We start from the raw sequence: 19,851 nt of genomic DNA, 5'->3' as shown, positions 1-19,851 counted from the left end.
AAAAAGTGGAAACAACTCAAATGTCCATCAATTGACAGATGGATAAACAAAATGTGCTATATCTATACAATGGAATATTTCTCAATCAAATAAAGGAATGAAGAACTGACACATGCTACAATGTGGATGCACCTTGAAAATGTCACACTAAGTGGAATAGGCCAGATGCCTAGGACCACATATTCTATGATCCCATTCATATTACAGGCCAGAATAGGGAAATCTATAGAGATAGAAAGTAGATTAGTGGTTGTTTAGGACTGTGGGGTATGGGAGGTAGGGAGTGATAGCTAAAGGGTAGAGCTTTTTTTTAATTGAAGTATAGTTGATTAACAATGTTGTGTTAGTTTCTGGTGTACAGCAAAGTGATTCAATTATATTCTTTTTCAGTTTTTTTCCATTGTATTTATTACAAGATAATGAATATAGTTCCTGTACTATACAGTAGGACCTTGTTGTTTACGTATTTTATATATGGAAGTTTGTATCTGTTAATCTCAAACTCCTAATTTATCCCTCCCCCTGCCTTTTCCCTTTGATAACCATAAGTTTGTTTTCTATGTTTGTGAGTCTCTTTCTGTTTTGTAGATAAGTTCATTTGTATTTTTTTTTAGATTCCACATATAAGTGGTATCATATGATATTTGTCTTTCTCACTTCACTTAATATGATAATCTCTAGGTCCATCCATGTTGCTGCAAATGGCATTATTTCATTCTTTTTTATGGCTGAGTAATATTCCATTATATATATATGTACCACATCTTCTTTATCCATTCCTCTGTCGATGGACATTTAGGTTGCTTCTATGTCTTGGCTATTGTGAATAGTGCCGAAATGAACATTGGGGTGCACGTACCTTTTCGAATTAGAGTTTTCTCCAGATATATGCTCAGGAGAGGAATTCCTGGATCATATGGTAGCTCTATTTTTAGTTTTTTAAGGAACCTCCATACTGTTCTCCATAGTGACTTACACCAATTTACATTCCCACCAGCAGTGTAGGAGGGTTCCTTTTTCTCTGCTCCGTCTCCAGCATTTATTATTTGTGACTTTTTAATGATGGAAATTGTACACTTTAAGTGGATGAATTGTACAGCATGTGACTTATATTTAATAAAGCTGTTAAGAACAAAACAAACTTCTAAAGCAGGGTGTTAACCTGGGCTTTTGAGAACTATGTACCACCCGGAATAGCGTGCCAGAATTGGCACGTCTGCATTTTCCCGAGTTTGTCAAGTTGACTGAATTCTCTGTGACCCCCCCCCTCCCCTCTGCAGAGCCGAGTGCCCCTTCACAGGGCTCACTGCAATGCCTGACTACATGGAAAGAACGTGATGAATATTAATGTCATCAAATATGCAAATTCGGTCTTAATTATTTAAAGAAAATGATTCGTGTCTACTTTTAAGCTAGTAACTAACCAAGGAAGAGAATGCAATAGGTTTCCCTACCTCCATTGCTGTAGAAAAGGGAATGACTATGACTTCCATTCTGATATGTAAGATTTTTTAATTCTAAAGTTTTATTTGTAATATTCTTTCTGGTCATTTTTATGTTATTCAAAGCTTTTCAAAATCAGTTGAATGACCTTATAGGGGTTATGTCAATATGTCAAGTTTGACAGGTTCTCAACCTTTAAACTGAAAACTTTTGCATCATCAGAAAAACAAAAGGTTCTCTTCACCCCCTGAATCAAGTAAATGTTGATTTATATGATTTTTCTGTAAATGACTAGAACCACAAAAAGCAGAGAAATGTCATTTGCATTATCTGACTTTGAGGAACTGTATTTTATAGACCCTTTTCTGGGTAAATATCAAGAGTAGTAGAGGCTTGTTGAACTGGGCTGTTTTGCGTTTTTAAAATTTGCATTGGTGTTTCAAGCTCCTTTAAAAGTCTAAGGAAATAGCCCCCCCTTTTTTTTTCTTACTAAAGAAAGTGAGTGTGTGCTCACACTCACCCAAAACACTCCTCTAAATTTGAAATTTTCCTACTGAGGTCCCGTGTGCCTAGTTTTCTTTCTGGGATCCGGGATCCACTGCATCCCCTTTTGCTTACTTAACAGCACACCCTCTTTACAATTTGTAACCCAGCGCCTGTCCCGGCTGCGTGGCGCGGGAGATGTGCACGGGCAGCCCTCCCCCTGGTAACCGTGCAGCCACATGCTGGTGATGGACCCCAGCGGCCCAGCACCAGAACGTGGAAACAGCTGACTGCTGACTCAGAGGGGAAAGCAAGCCACCCACGAATCTCATTGCAGCTAGCTGCTGCATCCCTATCCCATAATCCCTTGCTTGGTCTGCTGCAGTCTTTTCAACAGACGCTGAGTGAGAAAAAGATGTCCTGTAAGATAAAGATTGATTGGTTTGAATACCGAAAGGGGTCTCCTACTTGTTAATGACCCAGAAACATTCCTGCCGACTTTCCTGAGCCTCCTCTTATTTCCTCCATTTTTCTCTTCCTCTCTTCTGTTCATGAGCTGGCACATCACTCCATAGAGCAGAAGATATGCTGGGCTTCTGATGATGGCTGCACTGCATGGTAGGGAATTTTAACCAGTCTCTTTGCATGGTGTTTCCAAACTTGAGATGTTAGCAGAAATGTGCATTGATCTTGTGGATTGTCGCGGGCTGCAGCGCCAGGCCGGGGAGGATTGAATTCTTTGCCTCGTTAATTAGTCTGTCTGCAGAAATGGGTAGGTCCTAAATGTTCGGATTGCTTAGTCTTACGCCAGGTGAATAACTAATTTCTTCTGCTGTCTCCGTTCTGGCTCCACGAGACCCCCACCCCTTCTCTCTCATGGTGATGCTGTATGCTCTGTAACTATAAGATAGAGGGAGACCCCCACTCTGCTTAAACAAAAGCATCAAATTAACAAGAATAGGGAGAAAGTCATGCAGGATTTTTCTTATCACTTTTCTAATGTGATCTGACTAGATCTTTATTTTCACTAGTCTTTATTTTAATGTGTATGTCGGCCTATTTTAAATATAAGATTTGTTTTCCCCGTGCATCTCTCTGCTGGGTACAAAGATGGGGATGAAGTGTTTAATTTGCAGGATTCCTTCCTTGGTACCCCAGGGTGGAGGAGGCTGTGATTCGACCCTTCCCCCACTGTGTCCTCTGTTAGAGAACCCTGGGGTTGAGTGCCACAGTTCCCAGTTACCATTGGAAACCCATTCATTCATAATGCATGCCTCGACCCTCTGAATCCTGAATGCCATTGATAATCAGAAAATATGCAGGAGATCATTTGGGGTCTTTTCTGACATTTTTTTCCCTGCCTTTGAAATAGGCTCAAATCTGGGTGGAGTTCAATGGTAGCATTACACAGAAGGGAGATAAAAAAGAAAAAAAAAAAACTTGGGTTGGACCTTAGGTTTGCTTCCTGAAACAGTGGGTCTCATTTTGTATCATCTTTGCAGAAACAATGATGCCCCACCCTGTCGTTATTCCTTATTTGGTGGGGGCGGGGGGCGGGATAGGAGAGCAAGTAGGAAGGCTATTTATTTTAAACTAAAAATTGAATGTTAATCAGTAGATTTCTGAACATCAAGGTAAAATGATATTTCTGCCTTAAACGATGGTTTCAGTGTCACAGCTTTAAGGAACAGATCTCAATTCAGAATGAGGCATTTTAAAAATTATTAGTTCGGTTCTTTGGCTTAGATCATTTTACAGTAGTTTTACTCCTCGTGAATAAATTGTTAGAGGTTTTTTGTTCTTGCTTTTATTTTAATTCGAATATGTAAGGAGAGCCATTTGTTTGCCCAGTTGCTTGAATTGATCTCTTAGGTATTAGGATTCACTCCTGCCTACTGTGAACCTATTTTCTGGTGTCTTTCAGTATTTTCGGGCAGCTGCTTCAGCAGCATCTTTCCCAAGCCACTGTAGTGTTAAATAATGCACGCCCCACCCGAGCGAGCACACAATGAGAAGTTTCCTGTGTGCTGTGGTTCAAGAAAGCAGCTTTCTGTTGCAGAGATGAGAACAGTGGCCTTTCCTAAACCTCTAAGTATTTCTTTCCAATTTTCTCCTAGAAAGACACAAGGGATCGGCGTCGGAAAGGTTAAAACACGGCTGAAGTAAAAATGTTCTCTGATAGAATGTGCTGTTTCAAGAAATAGGAATGTAGCGTATATGTAACCCACACATTTTAAAAATGGAGAATAAAATCTATACATATTTTCACCATAGTTAATATTATAATCCTGAGATGACTTAATTGTTTTATTTATATGATAACGAAAGCTGAGTGGATTTTGTTGCTTGTGAAATGAAGTAAAAAATACTCATTCTTTGTCTTACTCAGAAATAAAAATGTCCTTCACTTGGATGCCATTAGACGTTAATTTCTCCAAACTCATGACTTTCTTTTATCTATCCTTAAGTAGAAAAAAAATCCTAAATATGTGGCAATTTTAAAAAATTTAACCGAGCTTAATTTTTGACTCCCAGGTGCCTTTTTTCATTATCTCTCAGATAAAACTAAGATTTTAACCAAACATTTGTGTGTATTATTGATATGTATAGAAGAGAAGTACTTTCAAACTTTAAAAAAAACTGCTACCAAATTATTTACTGTCAGGTTTTTTCTTTTAAAAAAAGTGACTGAATTACTTCTAATTGTGGCAAAATTCTCATTTGCACACACCTGTAATTGCTTTTTTTAAAAAAAAATCTCTGATGCCATCTGTGCCCCTTCATTACTTATGTAAGAATTTTAGTGTAGATTTTATAGAATATGCTCTATAATGAGCTTGGCTCTTAGGGTTCTTTGAATATTATTATTATGCAGATTGTTTGAATTTAACTGATCAGGTTTCCTTCTAGAATTTGAAGATTTAGATTAGACCAAATACTGAAGAAAAAGAAGCCCAATATAATTATTCAAATAGCATCATTGGAGGAGCCATTCATTCCTGCCTTTTGCATGTTAGTCTGTCAACCTTTTCCTAATTTGCCCTCTTCTGCCTTCTTATTCTCAGTAGCTTCCGTTCCTCTGTTAAGTGCTTTTTATTATTATTCTTGAAAACTTAATAGTTTAAGTAAACATTTATTTTAATAAACAACAGATTTAAATAATACGCTTCCATCCACCAGGGCAAAAAGAGGGGGTTGCTGTTTTTGTAGGACTGTGTCTTTTGAAGTTCTGATGTAGAACGCATTTCTCTTCCCCCTTCTTACTAACCTCACCCAACTCCCAGAGCTTAGGGCCCTGGCTGCCCTCTGCCTTTCCCAGAATATTCAGCCTCTTTGTGTAGTCCCCAAGGAAAGCAAGGGAAGAGACTTGGCAAGGTGATGAATGTGGGGAGAGGAGACCCCACTCACCCTGACTGCCCCAGGGCACTGTAAAGTGAAGGTCAATTAGCCTGACCACTTAACACTTCATCACACAGGGCCAGCCTTCTGGAACTTAGAAAACCCAAAGTAGATCTTTCTTTTTTTTTTAATTTTATTTTTATCTTTGGCTACGCTGGGTCTTCATCGCTGCTCGTGGCTTTCTCTAGTTGCAGAGAGCGGGGGCCACTCTTCGTTGTGGTGCGCGGGCTTCTCATTGTGGTGGCTTCTCTTGTTGTGCAGCACAGGCTCTAGGTGCACGGGCTTCAGTAGTTGTGGCACGTGGGCTCAGTAGTTGTGGCTCATGGGCTCTAGAGCGCAGGCTCAGTAGTTGTGGCTCACGGGCTTAGTTGCTCCGTGGCATGTGGGAATCTTCGCAGACCAGGGCTCGAACCCATGTCCCCTGCATTGGCAGGTGGATTCTTAACAACTGCCCCACCAGGAAAGTCCTGAAAACCCAAAGCAAATCTTAAGAACTGACTACAAAAGGTGAGGACTTTTATGAAGAAGGTAATTACAAACAGTTATCTCTACTAAGGAAAGAAGTAGGGGAAACAGGCATAAATATTATAAAGACAAGTTGGGGCATGGCTTAAAAATCAACTTGCATATGGTAAATCCCAGCAATCTAGGGAAGCTGTCATACATCTGACCCTGGAGAGAAGGAGAGCCCTTGGAGAGCTTGGGCACATCCTTCCCTGGAGACAGAAGTTAAAGTGGACGGCCTCCTCAGGTCCCCCTCTTCACCCCCCCACACACTCACACACCTACTGTCAAGAAAGATATTGCATCTGGCTTTTCTAATTTACAAAATGGCCCATTTGGGATAGAGGCTTGACTTAACTGCAAATAGGTCACCCTGTTTTAATTTCACTGAAGATCGTCCTCTTTTCTTTCCTCTGGTTGAGTCCTCAGTAACGCTGCCGATCCCATTGAAGGTGAATAATAGTATGCTCATAAAGTTGAAAAATTCAAAATACTTTGTTTTTAAAATTGTGTTTTAATCTGTGCCTTGAGCTCTAGGTACCACCTGCTCTGGCTGGGAAAAGGTAGCATACTGGGAGTTATAGATAATCCTAGTGGTTGAAGATCTACTTTCTATAAATGTAAAAGAAGATTTTTAACTTCTTGGGAAACTGATTTTAGCATGGCCGCACCACTGTCGTTGACCCAACCACAATAAAAAAGGTAAATATATTCATAAATAAATTCAGCTAAGTGGCAACAAAGAGAAGCCATAATCCAGGAATGCCATAAAATTAAACAATAGAAATGGAATCTAGTGCCTTTAAGATGATTTATAATCAAATATGCTCCTTCTTGCCCACAAATCACATGTTAAAAATTGATTTTCCTAAGGATTCTTGACCTGTTTCCCAAACATGTTTTCTAGCCCAGCCAGACAAGCTTTCACAAACTCCCTCTCCTTCTCCAGAAGATGCTTCAGTCTGTCTTTTCTCTTCCATCCTCTTTTCCTCCTCTTCCTCACTTTAGTGTCAGAAATAAAGGGTTTGGAAAGTCTTCTGATCTCAGTGGTGTAATTTGGAATGGGAAATACGGTTTCAACTTTGGAATGTGGACGCGGGCATTTTTCTGTCATTTCATCTCCTCCTATCAAATTCTTCTTTTCCATTTGGTTGTAATTTCCACCAAGTTGTAGATTTGAGAAAGCGAGCCGGGCAAAATACCAAGAGATGACGTGAGGAAAAAAAATGCTGGGACAGGGTTTTTCTATGCCCAAGGATTTTGTTTTGTGATGGTTGCATTGTTTTTACCCACACAAGCTGTGTTTAGTTGGCAAATCTCCACTAATAAAGAACTTATATGTCAACCTCCTTAGACTTTTTTATTTCCATGCATATGTGTCTTCAATAGTTCTCAATTTCTTTTCCTGCATTTGTGAGTGTGTTGAAATACGTCACTAAATATTTACCCTCTGGATCACGGATTATGTTGCTAAGCATTAGACTATCGCTTAGGAAGGCAGGTAATGTCTGACGTCAAGTGAAAATGTTCACATGAGATCAGCAAGTGCTGCTCTTTTCTGCTACTGGGACCGAGTCTGTTCCCATGTTATACCTCATTTGTTCAGTCCATTTGAAAAACAAAATGTGTCTACTATGTACCAGGCATAGTTCTAGGTGCTGAGACTTCTGCAGAGCAGTCAGATAAAAATCCCTGCCCTCATGAATTTTACATCCTGGTGGGCGGAGGGGAGACACTATGCAAAATAAATACGTTGCACACTGAATTGGAGAGAGACCAGTGCTATGGAGAGAAACAGAGCGGTGATGGGGGTGGTAGCAAGTGCTAGGAGATAGGGGCAAGTTTCAGTTAGAAACAGAATGGTCAGATGAGAATGGTCAGGTGATGTTAAGCAAAGAGCTGGAGAGGAGAGTGAACCCCTCTGTAAGCAGCATTGTTGGTTTTCCGCCGACAAGGAACCTCAGCTGGTCTCCCCACACAAGAGCTCTCATAGCTGGTTCATGTCAATATTACACTCATGTTGGCTATTTGTGTAGTTTTAAAATGGCTCTTCCTGCCTTCGCTTCTGTATCATTTCCTTTCTATTGGCCTTTTGTCAACGTGTCTGGTACTAGTTCCTGCATCTGAAAGCATTTTGGCTCCTTCAGAGACAAAGTCCGGCCAGGTGTGTTTTCATGTGTTTCTCTCTAGGAATTAGTTTTGCAGATCTCCAGAAGAGCAGTTCTATATTCTGATCTCTATCATCATACACTTATTTCTGCTGGTTATGTGAATAAGAAAGGTCTTTGACAGTTCAGAAACCAAGATGGGGAAAGGAGAACAGCCAAGAGTATAGATAAGTATTTACAGCTTTTCTAATCAAAGGAGACCAGAAACTGTGGTGTGCCCAAACACTTCGATGAAAAGCTGTCGGATATTTCGTGTACATTCCTTGTGGCATATTCCATTGGATAGAAGGCTTCCCACAGTGCTTCTGAGCATGCCCCGTGCCTCTATTTTCCCTTCAGGAGTAGTCAAATTCCTTTCTACTGTGGGTGTCCAGTTATATTCAGGGAACCATCCTTATCCTGGCAAAATCTTGGTTTGGGGCTCTTTGGGGGTTGGAAACCTTTTGTGTTGATTCTGGGAGTCCTGAAATCCAGATGTCTTCAACAGGTCACTTGTGAAAGGTTGTAATATTGTCATAATTTTAAATTACTGCTAATGAGTAAATTTAATTTACCATATAAATTAACAATACTAACAAAGACTTACTCTCACCCACTACAATAATTATCATGAAATTAGAGTGAAAATTAGAATGAAATGTCTTTTATTTCCACTTTGGAGAATAAAAATGTCAGCTCAGGAAATTTCATTTAGTCAACATATATCATTTGATTAAAACAAATGTTTTTTCCTTGCCAAAAATCCAAAATTCAAGGTTAAAAAAAAAAGTAAAATCCAATATGATGTTTTCTCCCTGCTTGTTTCAATACTCCACATGACTGATTATTTTGAAGGGTTAAAGGAACATTTTCAAAAGCTATTCAAAATAAAATTCTTTTTAACTGATTTTAACTGAAAAGTTTAATATGATTTTTTTTTTAAAAATATGGAACGCTTCTCAAATTGATGTGTCATCCTTGCTCAGGGACCAAACCAATCCTCTGTATCGTTCCAGTATTAGTGCTGCTGAAGTAAGCACTTTACAATTTTTATGTCTTTCACACACACACACACACACACACACACACACACACACGCACACATGCACGCACGCACGCAGGCGCCAGGAAAGTGTTAAACTTGCTTAAGATTAGGTAACATGAGCTTATCAGATAAGGCAGAAATCTTGAAATCCGAGCTTTCTGATTCACTGATTTTACTGGATGACCTTGGGCAAGTCATTTAAACCCTCAGCTTAGGTTTCCCTTATCTTAAAGCCAGACAAATCCATTCCTTCCCTATGCTGATGTCTTAGGGATGCAGTTAAAGAAAAGCAGACAATGTGCCAACATTTTGAGCTCCTGAGAGAAGAGCTGCATTTAATCCAATCAGTGGGTATCATTCTCTACTCTGGTTCTTTAGGAAGACAGTCTATGAGAGTCAGCAGATAATGCTGGCTAATTAGGTATGTCACACCTACGCTGTTTAACTAATGCATGGAGTTCCGATTGAACGTGACACTCTTGTACAGCAGGTGCTTTTGCAAGCTTGATCTGTTTATTAATCGTGCTCTTTAGAGAACTTACCTAGAAGGCACAGAGTTGGAAAAAGGGGTGTGTCATGTTTGTAACTATACTCCAATATGTGTAAATAGCAGAATTTTCTGGAGAAAAGTTGACATGCTTTTTTAGAAGTTGGTGATTTGGTGGGGGAGAAAGAAGACCATCATTTATATTTGGAAAAGAGTGTTTTCTTTAGAAAATGTGGAATTGTTGTTTCTGTAAACACAGGTCCCAGGCCAAGTTAAAATGTTATATGTAAACCAAGCTTCCATAGCACAGCTTTCTGAAAACCCAAGGTCAAGGATTGTGGTTGTTTAAGGGGTGAAAATGTCATGGGTTTTGCATTCTGGCAAACTTCCTAACTGAGCCTCGGTTTTAAAAAATCTATAGAATGGGAATAATACTACTTCCTGCCTAGGGTCATATTGAACCTTAACTACTGTTTTTTTGGAAAGAGCATTTCCATTGGGAATTAAGAGGCTGTGGACACCTTGCAAAATATTTAGAAAATTAGGTAGTGAGTTTTAGCTCAGCTTTGGTTCACCCCTTTGGGATACAAGCCAGAAATTCTTTAAGGTGATAAATGGAGCTATGTTTTATGTTGTAGTTTTTCCCTCCCTTATTCTTTCATAAGCCCTCTGCTTTCTCTGTTACCCTCTTCCAATTCTCATTTTCTGGCCTGACGTTTCACATTTTGAAACCTCCTCTGAATTAAGTCACTCACCAGGCCCTCAGACACCCACACGCGAATACCAACAGACATTTCTTAAAATAATAGAGACTACCTCTAGCTTTTGTCCCCATTCCATGGCAAACACATTTTAGTTCTGAAGAAAATACTCTGAACCCCATACAAAGTTGTTAATGAAAAATTCTAATTATTTCATTCCTGGATATTAACAGTATGTAGGGAAGGAAACACTTTTCTTCTATACACTTAAGTTCTGTAACTGAAGCCTGTGAATTAAACTGGCAAAAGACAGACATCAGGAGAAAAAGGTATACACATTTTATTGATATTTCATTTTTGCAAAATAAAATATATATTTTATTAAACTTCATTGATTTACTATTTTAAATTTTACATGCATAGGGACTTCACGGAAAAGAAGAGGCCATTAGACCCAAGACCACAGATTATGGAGAATTGACTAGACAAAGGAAAAGGGAGTTTGGACTCCAAGGGGCAGTAAATTGTGGGAAGGGGACCAGGATATGTATGGTAGATAAGGGTGGTTTAGTAAGGTTTGTTATGCATACTCCTCTCTGGTGATTAAGAGTCTTCTTCTCTTCCTGGTATGGGAGAGTGGGGCACCTTTACAAATGGGAAATGTGTGTCCTGCTTTTAGGCAGATGGCAGAGGGAGAGGGCTCTTCCTCATCTGCTGCTTCTCAATCACCTTCAGCTCAAAATAATCCTTATATCAAAGTGGCTTATTTGGGAGTGGCATATTTTGACCCCCTTCAAGTATAATAGTTGGGAAAACACATTCTATCCTAGTAAGACTATTCTATTTAATATAGACTATAATAAGACTATATATATATATATATATATATATATATATATTCAGATACAGTCATGGCTGGAGGCATGAACAGGCAGGACTATGTAAGTATTTATCCCTTCAGCTGCCCCCACTTTGAAACCCAGCAAGCTACCTCTCCTTTGTTTCTTGCAGTAATTTAATTTTTAATACAATTTTTAAAGGTTACTTTCCATTTAGTTATTTCAAAATATTGGCGCTATTCCCCATGTTGTACAACACATCCTTGAGCCTGTCTCAACCCCGGTAGTTTGTACCTCTCACTCCCCCACCTCTATAGCCCTCCTGCCCCAACTGGTAACCACTAGTTTGTTCTCTATATCTGTGAGTCTCCCAGCAAGCTACCTCTCTGTACAACATACCTTCTAATTTGTTTTCTTTGCATGCTGAACCTGTGATTACTTTATTGATCTACAAATAGGCCCCTCACTGTACACCCTCTATAGCGATGAGGATTGGTTATAGCCATGTCAAGGTCACAACATGGAATTCTACCTGTATTCATAACACAATGCCTCTAGCGAATAAACCAATGATTGATTTGCATTTGCAGATTATTATATGTTTTTCCGTTTTGGTTTTTCTGTCTGACAGCGGCAGCGTGCAGGGTCAAAGACAGCCGGCCCCCCATGTCAGTGGTCTAGGATGGCAAGTGAAGCCACCAACATCCCAAGTCCTGTGGTGCGCCAGATTGACAAGCAGTTTCTGATTTGCAGTATATGCCTGGAAAGGTACAAGAATCCCAAGGTTCTCCCCTGTCTGCACACTTTCTGCGAGAGGTAAGCCTCCTCTGTGCTCAGAGAAGGGGGTTTCACAGACTGACCTCCTACAACCTGCCAAGGGGTTCTTTCCAGAATTCTACAGTTACCTATGGGAGACAATAAATCTTTTGTCCTTCTGATAGACATCTAGAAACGCAATCATGAGTTGCCAAGAATGTACTTTATTTCAAAGAACTATTATAAGCGGGAGAAAGCAATCCAATAGCTACTGATTTATTTCCACAGGAGATGGAACATTAAATATTTTAAGATTCAAAAAATTTTAAAATTTTCCCATTGTTCTTTGTGAAACAGTTTTTGCCAACCATAGATCCCTCATGGTGGATTTTTGGTGATGGCCAATTAAAAAGCTATCATTTTCAGGACTTTCCTGGCTGTCCATTGGTTAAGACTTGGTCTTCCAATGCAGGGGGTGCCGGTTCGATCCCTGGTTGGGGAGCTAAGATCCCACATGCCTTGTGGCCAAAAAACCAAACATAAAACAGAAGCAATATCGTAACAAATTCAATAAAGACTTTAAAAAATGGTCCACATCAAAAAAATCTTAAAAAAAAAAACCCTATCATTTTCTCCCATATAACAAATCAGGTAAAATACCTACATATATGAGGGCTTAGTTGAAAAGAGGGGGCTTTCTTCCACAGGTATTTCAGAAGACACACACTAATGGCATATTTGAACATTATGATGTTTCGGATAAAGAAAAAAAACTATATACATTAAATGATTATAAATTACCTGAATATACAGTTTGCTACATATGAAAACACACTTCTTTTTTTTTTGTAAACTAAAATTATTTTTATTATTATTTTTAAAAATTTATTTATTTTTGAAAACACTTCTTTTTAAAAAATTTCTTGAATAGTTTTTTACATTAATCAGTCTTCAAAACATATTTTTACCTTCTCGTTCAACTTACCCCATCAGCAGTTAAGCATTAAAAAATGTTATTGGGGGCTTCCCTGGTGGCGCAATGGTTGAGAGTCCGCCTTGCTGATGCAGGGGACACGGGTTCGTGCCCCGGTCCAGGAAGATCCCACATGCCGCGGAGCGGCTGGGCCCGTGAGCCATGGCCTCTGAGCCTGCGCGTCCGGAGCCTGTGCTCTGCAACGGGAGAGGCCACAAGAGTGAGAGGCCCGCGTACTGCAAAAAAAAAAAAAAAAAAAAAAAAAAAATGTTGTTGGTAATTAGTTTATCTGTGGTCTAATTTTAGTATTTCCCTAGTAAGTTTACATATTTTTCTTAAAGACAAATACGTTAATTATGTTTTATAGCAGTTTATTAAGTACATTTTCATTTATTAATTAATACATAGTTAAAACTTTTTACCTCCTATCATAGAACAGGAAATTGGTATTTCCGATGACTTCAAATCAATGGTAATTATATTTACCATCCAGTTTAAGGTACATTTGTTATCTCATTGAACGTTCTTTGAGTTGATTTACCTTGGAAGGTCTCAACTGCAGCAGAATAACTACATCTTTGGTGGTGATGGATGGATGGAGAAGGTGGATTTGTTACTGGTGGTTGTGGTGTTTTGTTTGTTTTCCTTTCTTTGTTTTGGGTTGTTGTGGGGTTGTGTGTGTGTGCGTGTGTGTACAGTTTTTTGTTTGTTTTAAGTGGTGGTATATAGGGCACTGATACTTTGTACTTTATTCATAATTTTATACCTTGGCTTAAGTACTTTAAAATTCATATTCCAAAATGGCGAAATGGAGAGTGATTTTTTTCCCCCTCACTCAATGGATGTAGCTAAAGCATGACCACCAGCTTTAACTGTCCATGGGTCCCTGGGCTCACGTGGTAAGGGCATTACTTGAGAGGAAGCAGTCGACATAGCTGGGCACTCTTTATACATGACGCTGAGAGCTAAGCTTGAGCTTAGCAGGGCGGCCCCATTCCCCAGTGTTCAGTGTCTCGTCAGGCTGTTTTTGGCTCCCGTTTCCTTGCTCTTGCAGGTGAGAAGCAGCCCTTCCGGGCTGCCTGGGGTTGGCCTCCTGCCCTCTCAATTAGGTCTAGCCCACGCCACTTCCACTCCCCATCCAGTAGCTACTGCTGGAGATTTTCCGGATCCCACCATGGCCAGTCCCTAGGGAATGCTATGTGTTGAAATTGTTTTAGCATCGTGCACATTGAACTGATTTCCTTTGGAAGGTGCTGGCAACTTTCCCTAAGATGGGAAAATTTGGTTTATGTGGAGACAAAACTTCACAGCTTGTCACGGAGAGAGACCCAGGACCCCTTACCTCCATCTCCTGCTGGGCACAAACACTGGCTGCTCAGTGGACGGCCGCTCTCTTACTCTCATTTGTTCTAAAATGCCATCAGTGGGGCTTGGAGGACACAGACACAGTCCCTGGCCTTATGAAGCTTCCAGCCAAGTGCAGGAGCCAGTTATTAAACACCTGCTCACTCAGATTAATGAGATTAAACCAGTGACAAGGGCCATATACCAGAAGTACACAGGCAACCATGTAATAGGGGAATTTGCTCTAATCGGGGAAGGCTTCCCTGCAGAAGTGATGAATAGGCAGAAATCCCAAGGAGGAGGAAAAATTAATTTAGCAAAGGGGAGTGAGCAGAAGAAAAGAATTTCAGGTATGTGCAAAAGTATAGAGTGAAAGGGAATATAACACTTTGGAAGAACATAGATAGGCCCAAATGTGCAGCAGATGAGGGGAAAAGACAGAAAATAAATAGGTCCAGATCATATAGGTGGGTAATCCGTATTACCACACGTGGATTCTTGTCTTCATTGTAAGAACAATGGAAGCCATGGAAGGGTTTCATCTTAGATGTGAGGGGGAGGAGATTTAAGTGGTCGGCTTTGCATTTGGGAAAGGTCACTCTGGTTGCAGTATGGAGAAGGGTGAGGGGGCTACAAGGTGGATGGCATTATACCAGGGGCAGGGCGACCGCAGACATCTAAGCAAGGGTGTCTTCATACAGATGAAGAGACCTGGGGAGGCTGGAACCATACTGAGGAATTTCCAGGCTTTGGTGATGGGTTGCATGTGGACAGTGAAGACCAGTATGGGAATTACTGTTTTTAGAATGACTCATACTTCTGGTTTGCTTAGATGAAGGGATGGAGGTACAGTTCACTGATGGGTGGACACAGCGTGCGGGAATATCGTGGGTTTGGTTTTGAACATGTTGAGTTTTAGGACCTGTGAGACCTCTAAGAGGAGATGTCAAGAGAGCAGTTGGTGTACAGTTATGGGGCTCAGAGGAGGCATCCGTGGGAAGAAACATAAATATGAGAGTGTTATGCTTATCGTGCATTATAATACCCCAGGGAAAGAAGAGGGCTTACGATAAGCCTTGATTAACTCCAAACTATATTGACTCAGTAGAAAAGAGAGCAGGCAGAAGGAGAACGAGGTGAGTGTGGTATCAGAAACCAAGGAAAGATAAAGTTTCATAAAAAGGAGGGGTGGGGAGGCAGTGCTCAAGCTTGACGAATGACAGAATCAAAAAATGTGTATTAGATTTAGATGTTGCTAGTGAGTGACCTTAGCAAAAGCTGTTTCCTCTCTGGTATTGATTCAGTGCGATCTACTGTGTGACATAGGGAAGGTCATTTAACCTCCTTGATGTCAGTTTCCCCATCTGCAAAATAAGAGAAATGGGGCGAAATCAGAGGTTTTCAAATTCGTTGGAGAAACTGGGAAACGTTGTAGTGATGTCAAGCTTAGATTCTGGTGCCAAATTGCCTGCGTTTGAGCAACCACTCTGCCTCTGACGGCCTAAGTTCCTTGGGCAAGTAACTTACCCTCTCTCTGCCTGTCTTTACTCATACATTTAAAAGTGATCACAGGATTACTGGAAGTAAAGTTGACCCCCGTAGGTTTGAACTGCATGGGTTTACTCATATGCGGATTCTTTTCAGTAGTCAGTTTTACAGGATGACAAGATCTGCGGTTGGTTGAATCTGCAGGTGTAGAACCCCGGATGTGGAGGAACTGGGTAATTGGAGGGCTGGCTCTGAGTTACACGGGGATCTTCGGATTTTCCACTGCACCAAGGGTCGGCGCCCCTAACTCGCACGTTGTGCAAGGGTCAACTGTATCAGCCATACATTTCGCTAATTAAATGAATTAAGTTGATGGCTCCTAAGGAGAGGCTCTTAAGAAGAGATGGTGTTGGTGGGACTCTGGGTGTCCCGTCCCTGTTTCAAACAAACATTTCCACTTCGGTGTGTTTTTAACATCTGAAATCTGCTTATGATTTTGTATGTAAAAAGAGTTTCAGCGCTAACAGAAAAGTTGTGACATGTTTCTTCCAATTTGTGTAAAAGTCCACAAATTCGTGAACGCCCTACTAGGTATCAGTGCTTCTCAATCTTAAATGTGCATACACATCGCCTGGGAATCTGATTCATCAGGCCTGGAGTGGGTCCTGCGAGTCTGCGTTTCTTCCAAGCTCCCCGTTGAGGCCAGTGATGCGCACCTGTGGACCACACTTTGCCTGTGTGGCAAAGCTCGAGGAAACAGTACCAAAGTCAATGAGATTATCTGATCAGTTGACTGGTGCAATGTGAGGTGACCTGTTGACTTCAGAACTAATCTTTTCCTAGTGAAGGAGACCACAACGGAAGTTATGCAAAGTAGCCCTGTAGTCACCGAGAACCTGTCTGGTAGCCCCTGCAGGAGCCCCACTGTGCTGACCGCCCCGCTTCTGTTTCTGCGACAGGTGCCTGCAGAACTACATTCCCGCCCACAGTCTAACCCTCTCCTGCCCCGTGTGCCGCCAGACCTCCATCCTGCCCGAGAAGGGGGTGGCCGCGCTCCAGAACAACTTCTTCATCACAAACCTGATGGACGTGCTGCAGCGAACTCCAGGCAGCAATGCTGAGGAGTCCTCCATCCTGGAGACAGTCACCGCTGTGGCTGCGGGGAAGCCTCTCTCTTGCCCAAACCACGATGGGAATGTAAGTGAGCGGATTGCAGGCACTGCCTGGGCCGAGGGGCTGCTTGATTTGGGGAGGCTTTGGTCAATCAGAGGGTATATACACTGAAACAGAACTCCACCTGGAAAATGAGTGATTGAAAACACTTTTTACCTGTCCTCAGACTATTTTGCCTGCTTCCTTTCTCTGACTCAATTTATTTAAATAATAAGATCAGTCTTCATTGTGCCGACTTAGCACAAATTGGTTTCCCCAGGAGAGCAAACCGACAACTGTTTGTAAGCTGGGCATACTTTGACCCACAAACATCTGTGTAATAAATTATGGAGAAAGATTTAATAGTAGATAAGTTCTGCAAAGTGAGAATGATTATTAAAATGTTATTTACAGTGTTTTATTTTTCTTGTGAGGGAAATTTTCCTCATGCTCCATTAGACCCTATTCCTTAATCATAAATACTCTGAAGTTATGTGAATCCCTGATCAGAGATTATATAGCCTGTAGATCCCAAACATACTTCCTGCTGCCAGCAAACACAGTAACCATCATACACTCGGGAGGACCGGTGTGTACCATCAAACGATGGATTCACAGCAGCTCTGTAGCCTGAAGAGGCAGCATTGCATAGCAGCTCACTGCCAGCTTTGGAGTCAGACTGCCTGATTCAAATCCTGCTCCTCAAACTCATTTCCTGTGTCAGCTTTGGGAAATGTACTACATTCTCTGTCTCACTTCCTCATCTGCAGAAAGAAAGTAATAACAGTCTCCCCTACAGGATTTTTTTGAGAATTAAATATTTTAGTCATAGAAAGCATACTGTAAGCTCTCTATAAATATTAACTATTAACATGATTTCTAATTAATGGCTTATTTCATTTTTTTCTTTATGTAGTGGCCACTTCAAAAGTGTTTGAAACTGCTATAATCAAACCACTGAAGTAACATGAGGTTCCTAGGGCAAAGCAATAATTATTAGCCGTAACTAATAACTGTCGGTCTACCTCTCATAGACCCACTGTGCTGCAGCCTCACTGGCCTCCTCGAACTTGCCAAGTGGTTTCCCACCTTGCGCCCTGGCTGCTGTCTGTTCCTCATGCCTGGAACGCTCTTCGTTCCCTATTTATGTGGCCAGCTCATTCTCATTCTCCATGTCTCAGCTCAAATTTCTACACCAGGCAGTCCTCTCTAGCTCACTCTCTAGGGCAGAACGCCTCTGACACCCGGTTTCCCACCATCATACCATGTCTTCATTCCCTTCATGACATTTGCCGTGTTCTGCCTGCCTCCAGCTGTGTATCTGCTGGATTTCCTTGTAGAAAGTGAGCTCCAAGAGGGAGGGACCATGTTCCATCATTATACCCCTAGCACTCAGCACAGCATCTTACACATGGAAGTGTACATATAAACAGAGACCAACCAAATGAGGAATAGCAAAGGCTATTTACTCAGCACTTGCTGTAACAAGGAGTCAGACCATCACTTGTGTTTTGTCAGAGACTCAAAGTCAGGCAGAGGAGCTGGGAAAGCTCTGTAGTGGAAAAAAGGGGAGGCTTCAGCTGTGCCCTGATTGGGAGTGGTTGGCATGGGGAAGCTGGGGGCCAACTAATTAGAAGGGGGACATCCTACGTGACTCCTTAGGGGTGCAGATTTGGCTTTCTCTGGTTGGTCCTAAGTCGGAAGAGGGACAAAAATTATAGAAGCTGTTAATTATCAAGTCCTAGCCATTTGGGGTCAATTGGTACAGAAGTTATTGTTTAGCTTTTTGGATTGTTAACAGAGATTGCAGCCTGACTTATAGCAGGCCGGCTTCCTGGTTTGTTTCATTGTGGATAAGGGGGTTGGTTTCTTGGGCAAGTTGTGGGTCAGAGTTTTATTTTTGTATGGTCCGTGTGCATTTTTATATTCAGTCTCTCAGAAGTCAGTAGTACATATTTTTAAACAAATGGCCAGACACCATGCTAGGCTTCTCACACACCACTCTGTGTAAATTGGTACTGGTTACCTTCATTTTATAGATAAAGAAACTGAGACTTGAACGGTTTAAGTAACACAGCTAGTTGACACATCATGAAAGCTAGACCAGGAGGAAATAGCATCCTGAGCGTTTTGCTAGCCAAAACAAGAGAGACATCGTGGATTACATATCCTTAATTATTTAATCGAAAGCACACCAGGCTATTGATAACTGTAGATTTTCTGCACACTGTACTCCAAGGGAGAGTTACCATGTAAGTTTTGCAAAAGGAACTTTAAAGCGTGCCCTCTTATGACCGCTTCTCACACTGGCTCTTAGTGAATGCTAAGGCTGTCTCCCTCTGGGGCTCACATTCTAAATACTAGTCTGGGAAGGCATTTCCATCAGGTACCTGAGTCCCCTTCAAGAGTAGTCCAGGTAGGGCTCTCTGGACATCTGACTTGATAGGGGAGTAAAGTTTTAGAAACTTTAGGAGATCTACTATAGACACTGGTCCAAATTTGGGGTGTAAAGGACAATCGTGTGGAATGAGAAATAATGGCAACTGAAAAGATTACATCAATAAGTAAAGGCAAGAGTGTCGTGGAATTCAGGAATGAGCTTGCAGCTCAGCACAGCTAGAGCATGGAGATGCCCCAGTGGTGATGGGAGCATAGGTGGGCTGGAGAATACAGGATGAGTCTAGAAAGATAGAGGGGAGAAATTGTGACGAGCTAAGAATGTCATCGAGGAAAGGTTTGACCTAAATTCCATAAGCAGTGGAGGAGCATTAAAACCTTTTAAACAGGAGGTGGGTATGTTAATGGCATTGTGGAGGAATAGCGTAGCAGAGACTGGAGGCTGCACCACCAATTGAGTTTAGTATTGAGTTGTCCAAATGCGAGATGATAAGGGGTAGAACAAGAAAAGCATCAATGGACTTGGAGAAGGAAGGATGAATTTCAGAGAAAAGAGTATTCTTTCACTTGAGAATCTGCCTCCCACTAATAAAAAGGCGTATACTAAAATCAGTTCAACTAAGCTATTAAGATTGTGAGAATTTGAGCCATTCAAATTGATCATATAATAGGTAATTTTTAAAAAATCACTGT

General features: G+C 41.1%; 1 protein-coding gene and 1 pseudogene across 6 annotated transcripts in view; one reads left to right on the top strand and one right to left on the bottom strand.

Moving 5' to 3' along the window:
- TRIM2 (tripartite motif containing 2) overlaps positions 1 to 19,851 on the top strand; it is a 119,986-nt gene that overhangs the window by 51,919 nt on the left and 48,216 nt on the right. For 5 of the 6 annotated variants that reach the window (XM_073805485.1, XM_033857260.2, XM_004312110.4 and 2 more), the window contains 2 exons: positions 11,680 to 11,864; positions 16,569 to 16,806. In XM_073805485.1, the coding sequence (XP_073661586.1) occupies positions 11,731 to 11,864; positions 16,569 to 16,806 (372 nt within the window). In that variant the 5' untranslated portion in view covers positions 11,680 to 11,730. Of the gene's footprint in view, positions 1 to 11,679; positions 11,865 to 16,568; positions 16,807 to 19,851 lie in introns of those variants that run through there. The other variant, XM_019926630.3, reaches the window with a different exon arrangement.
- On the bottom strand, positions 8,918 to 9,016 carry LOC117312533 (U6 spliceosomal RNA; annotated as a pseudogene).

Source organism: Tursiops truncatus, chromosome 5 (assembly GCF_011762595.2).
Source record: "Tursiops truncatus isolate mTurTru1 chromosome 5, mTurTru1.mat.Y, whole genome shotgun sequence".
Classification (NCBI taxonomy): domain Eukaryota; kingdom Metazoa; phylum Chordata; class Mammalia; order Artiodactyla; family Delphinidae; genus Tursiops; species Tursiops truncatus.
The sequence above is the reverse complement of the archived record's forward strand: the minus strand, read 5'-3'. Positions and strand labels throughout refer to the sequence as shown.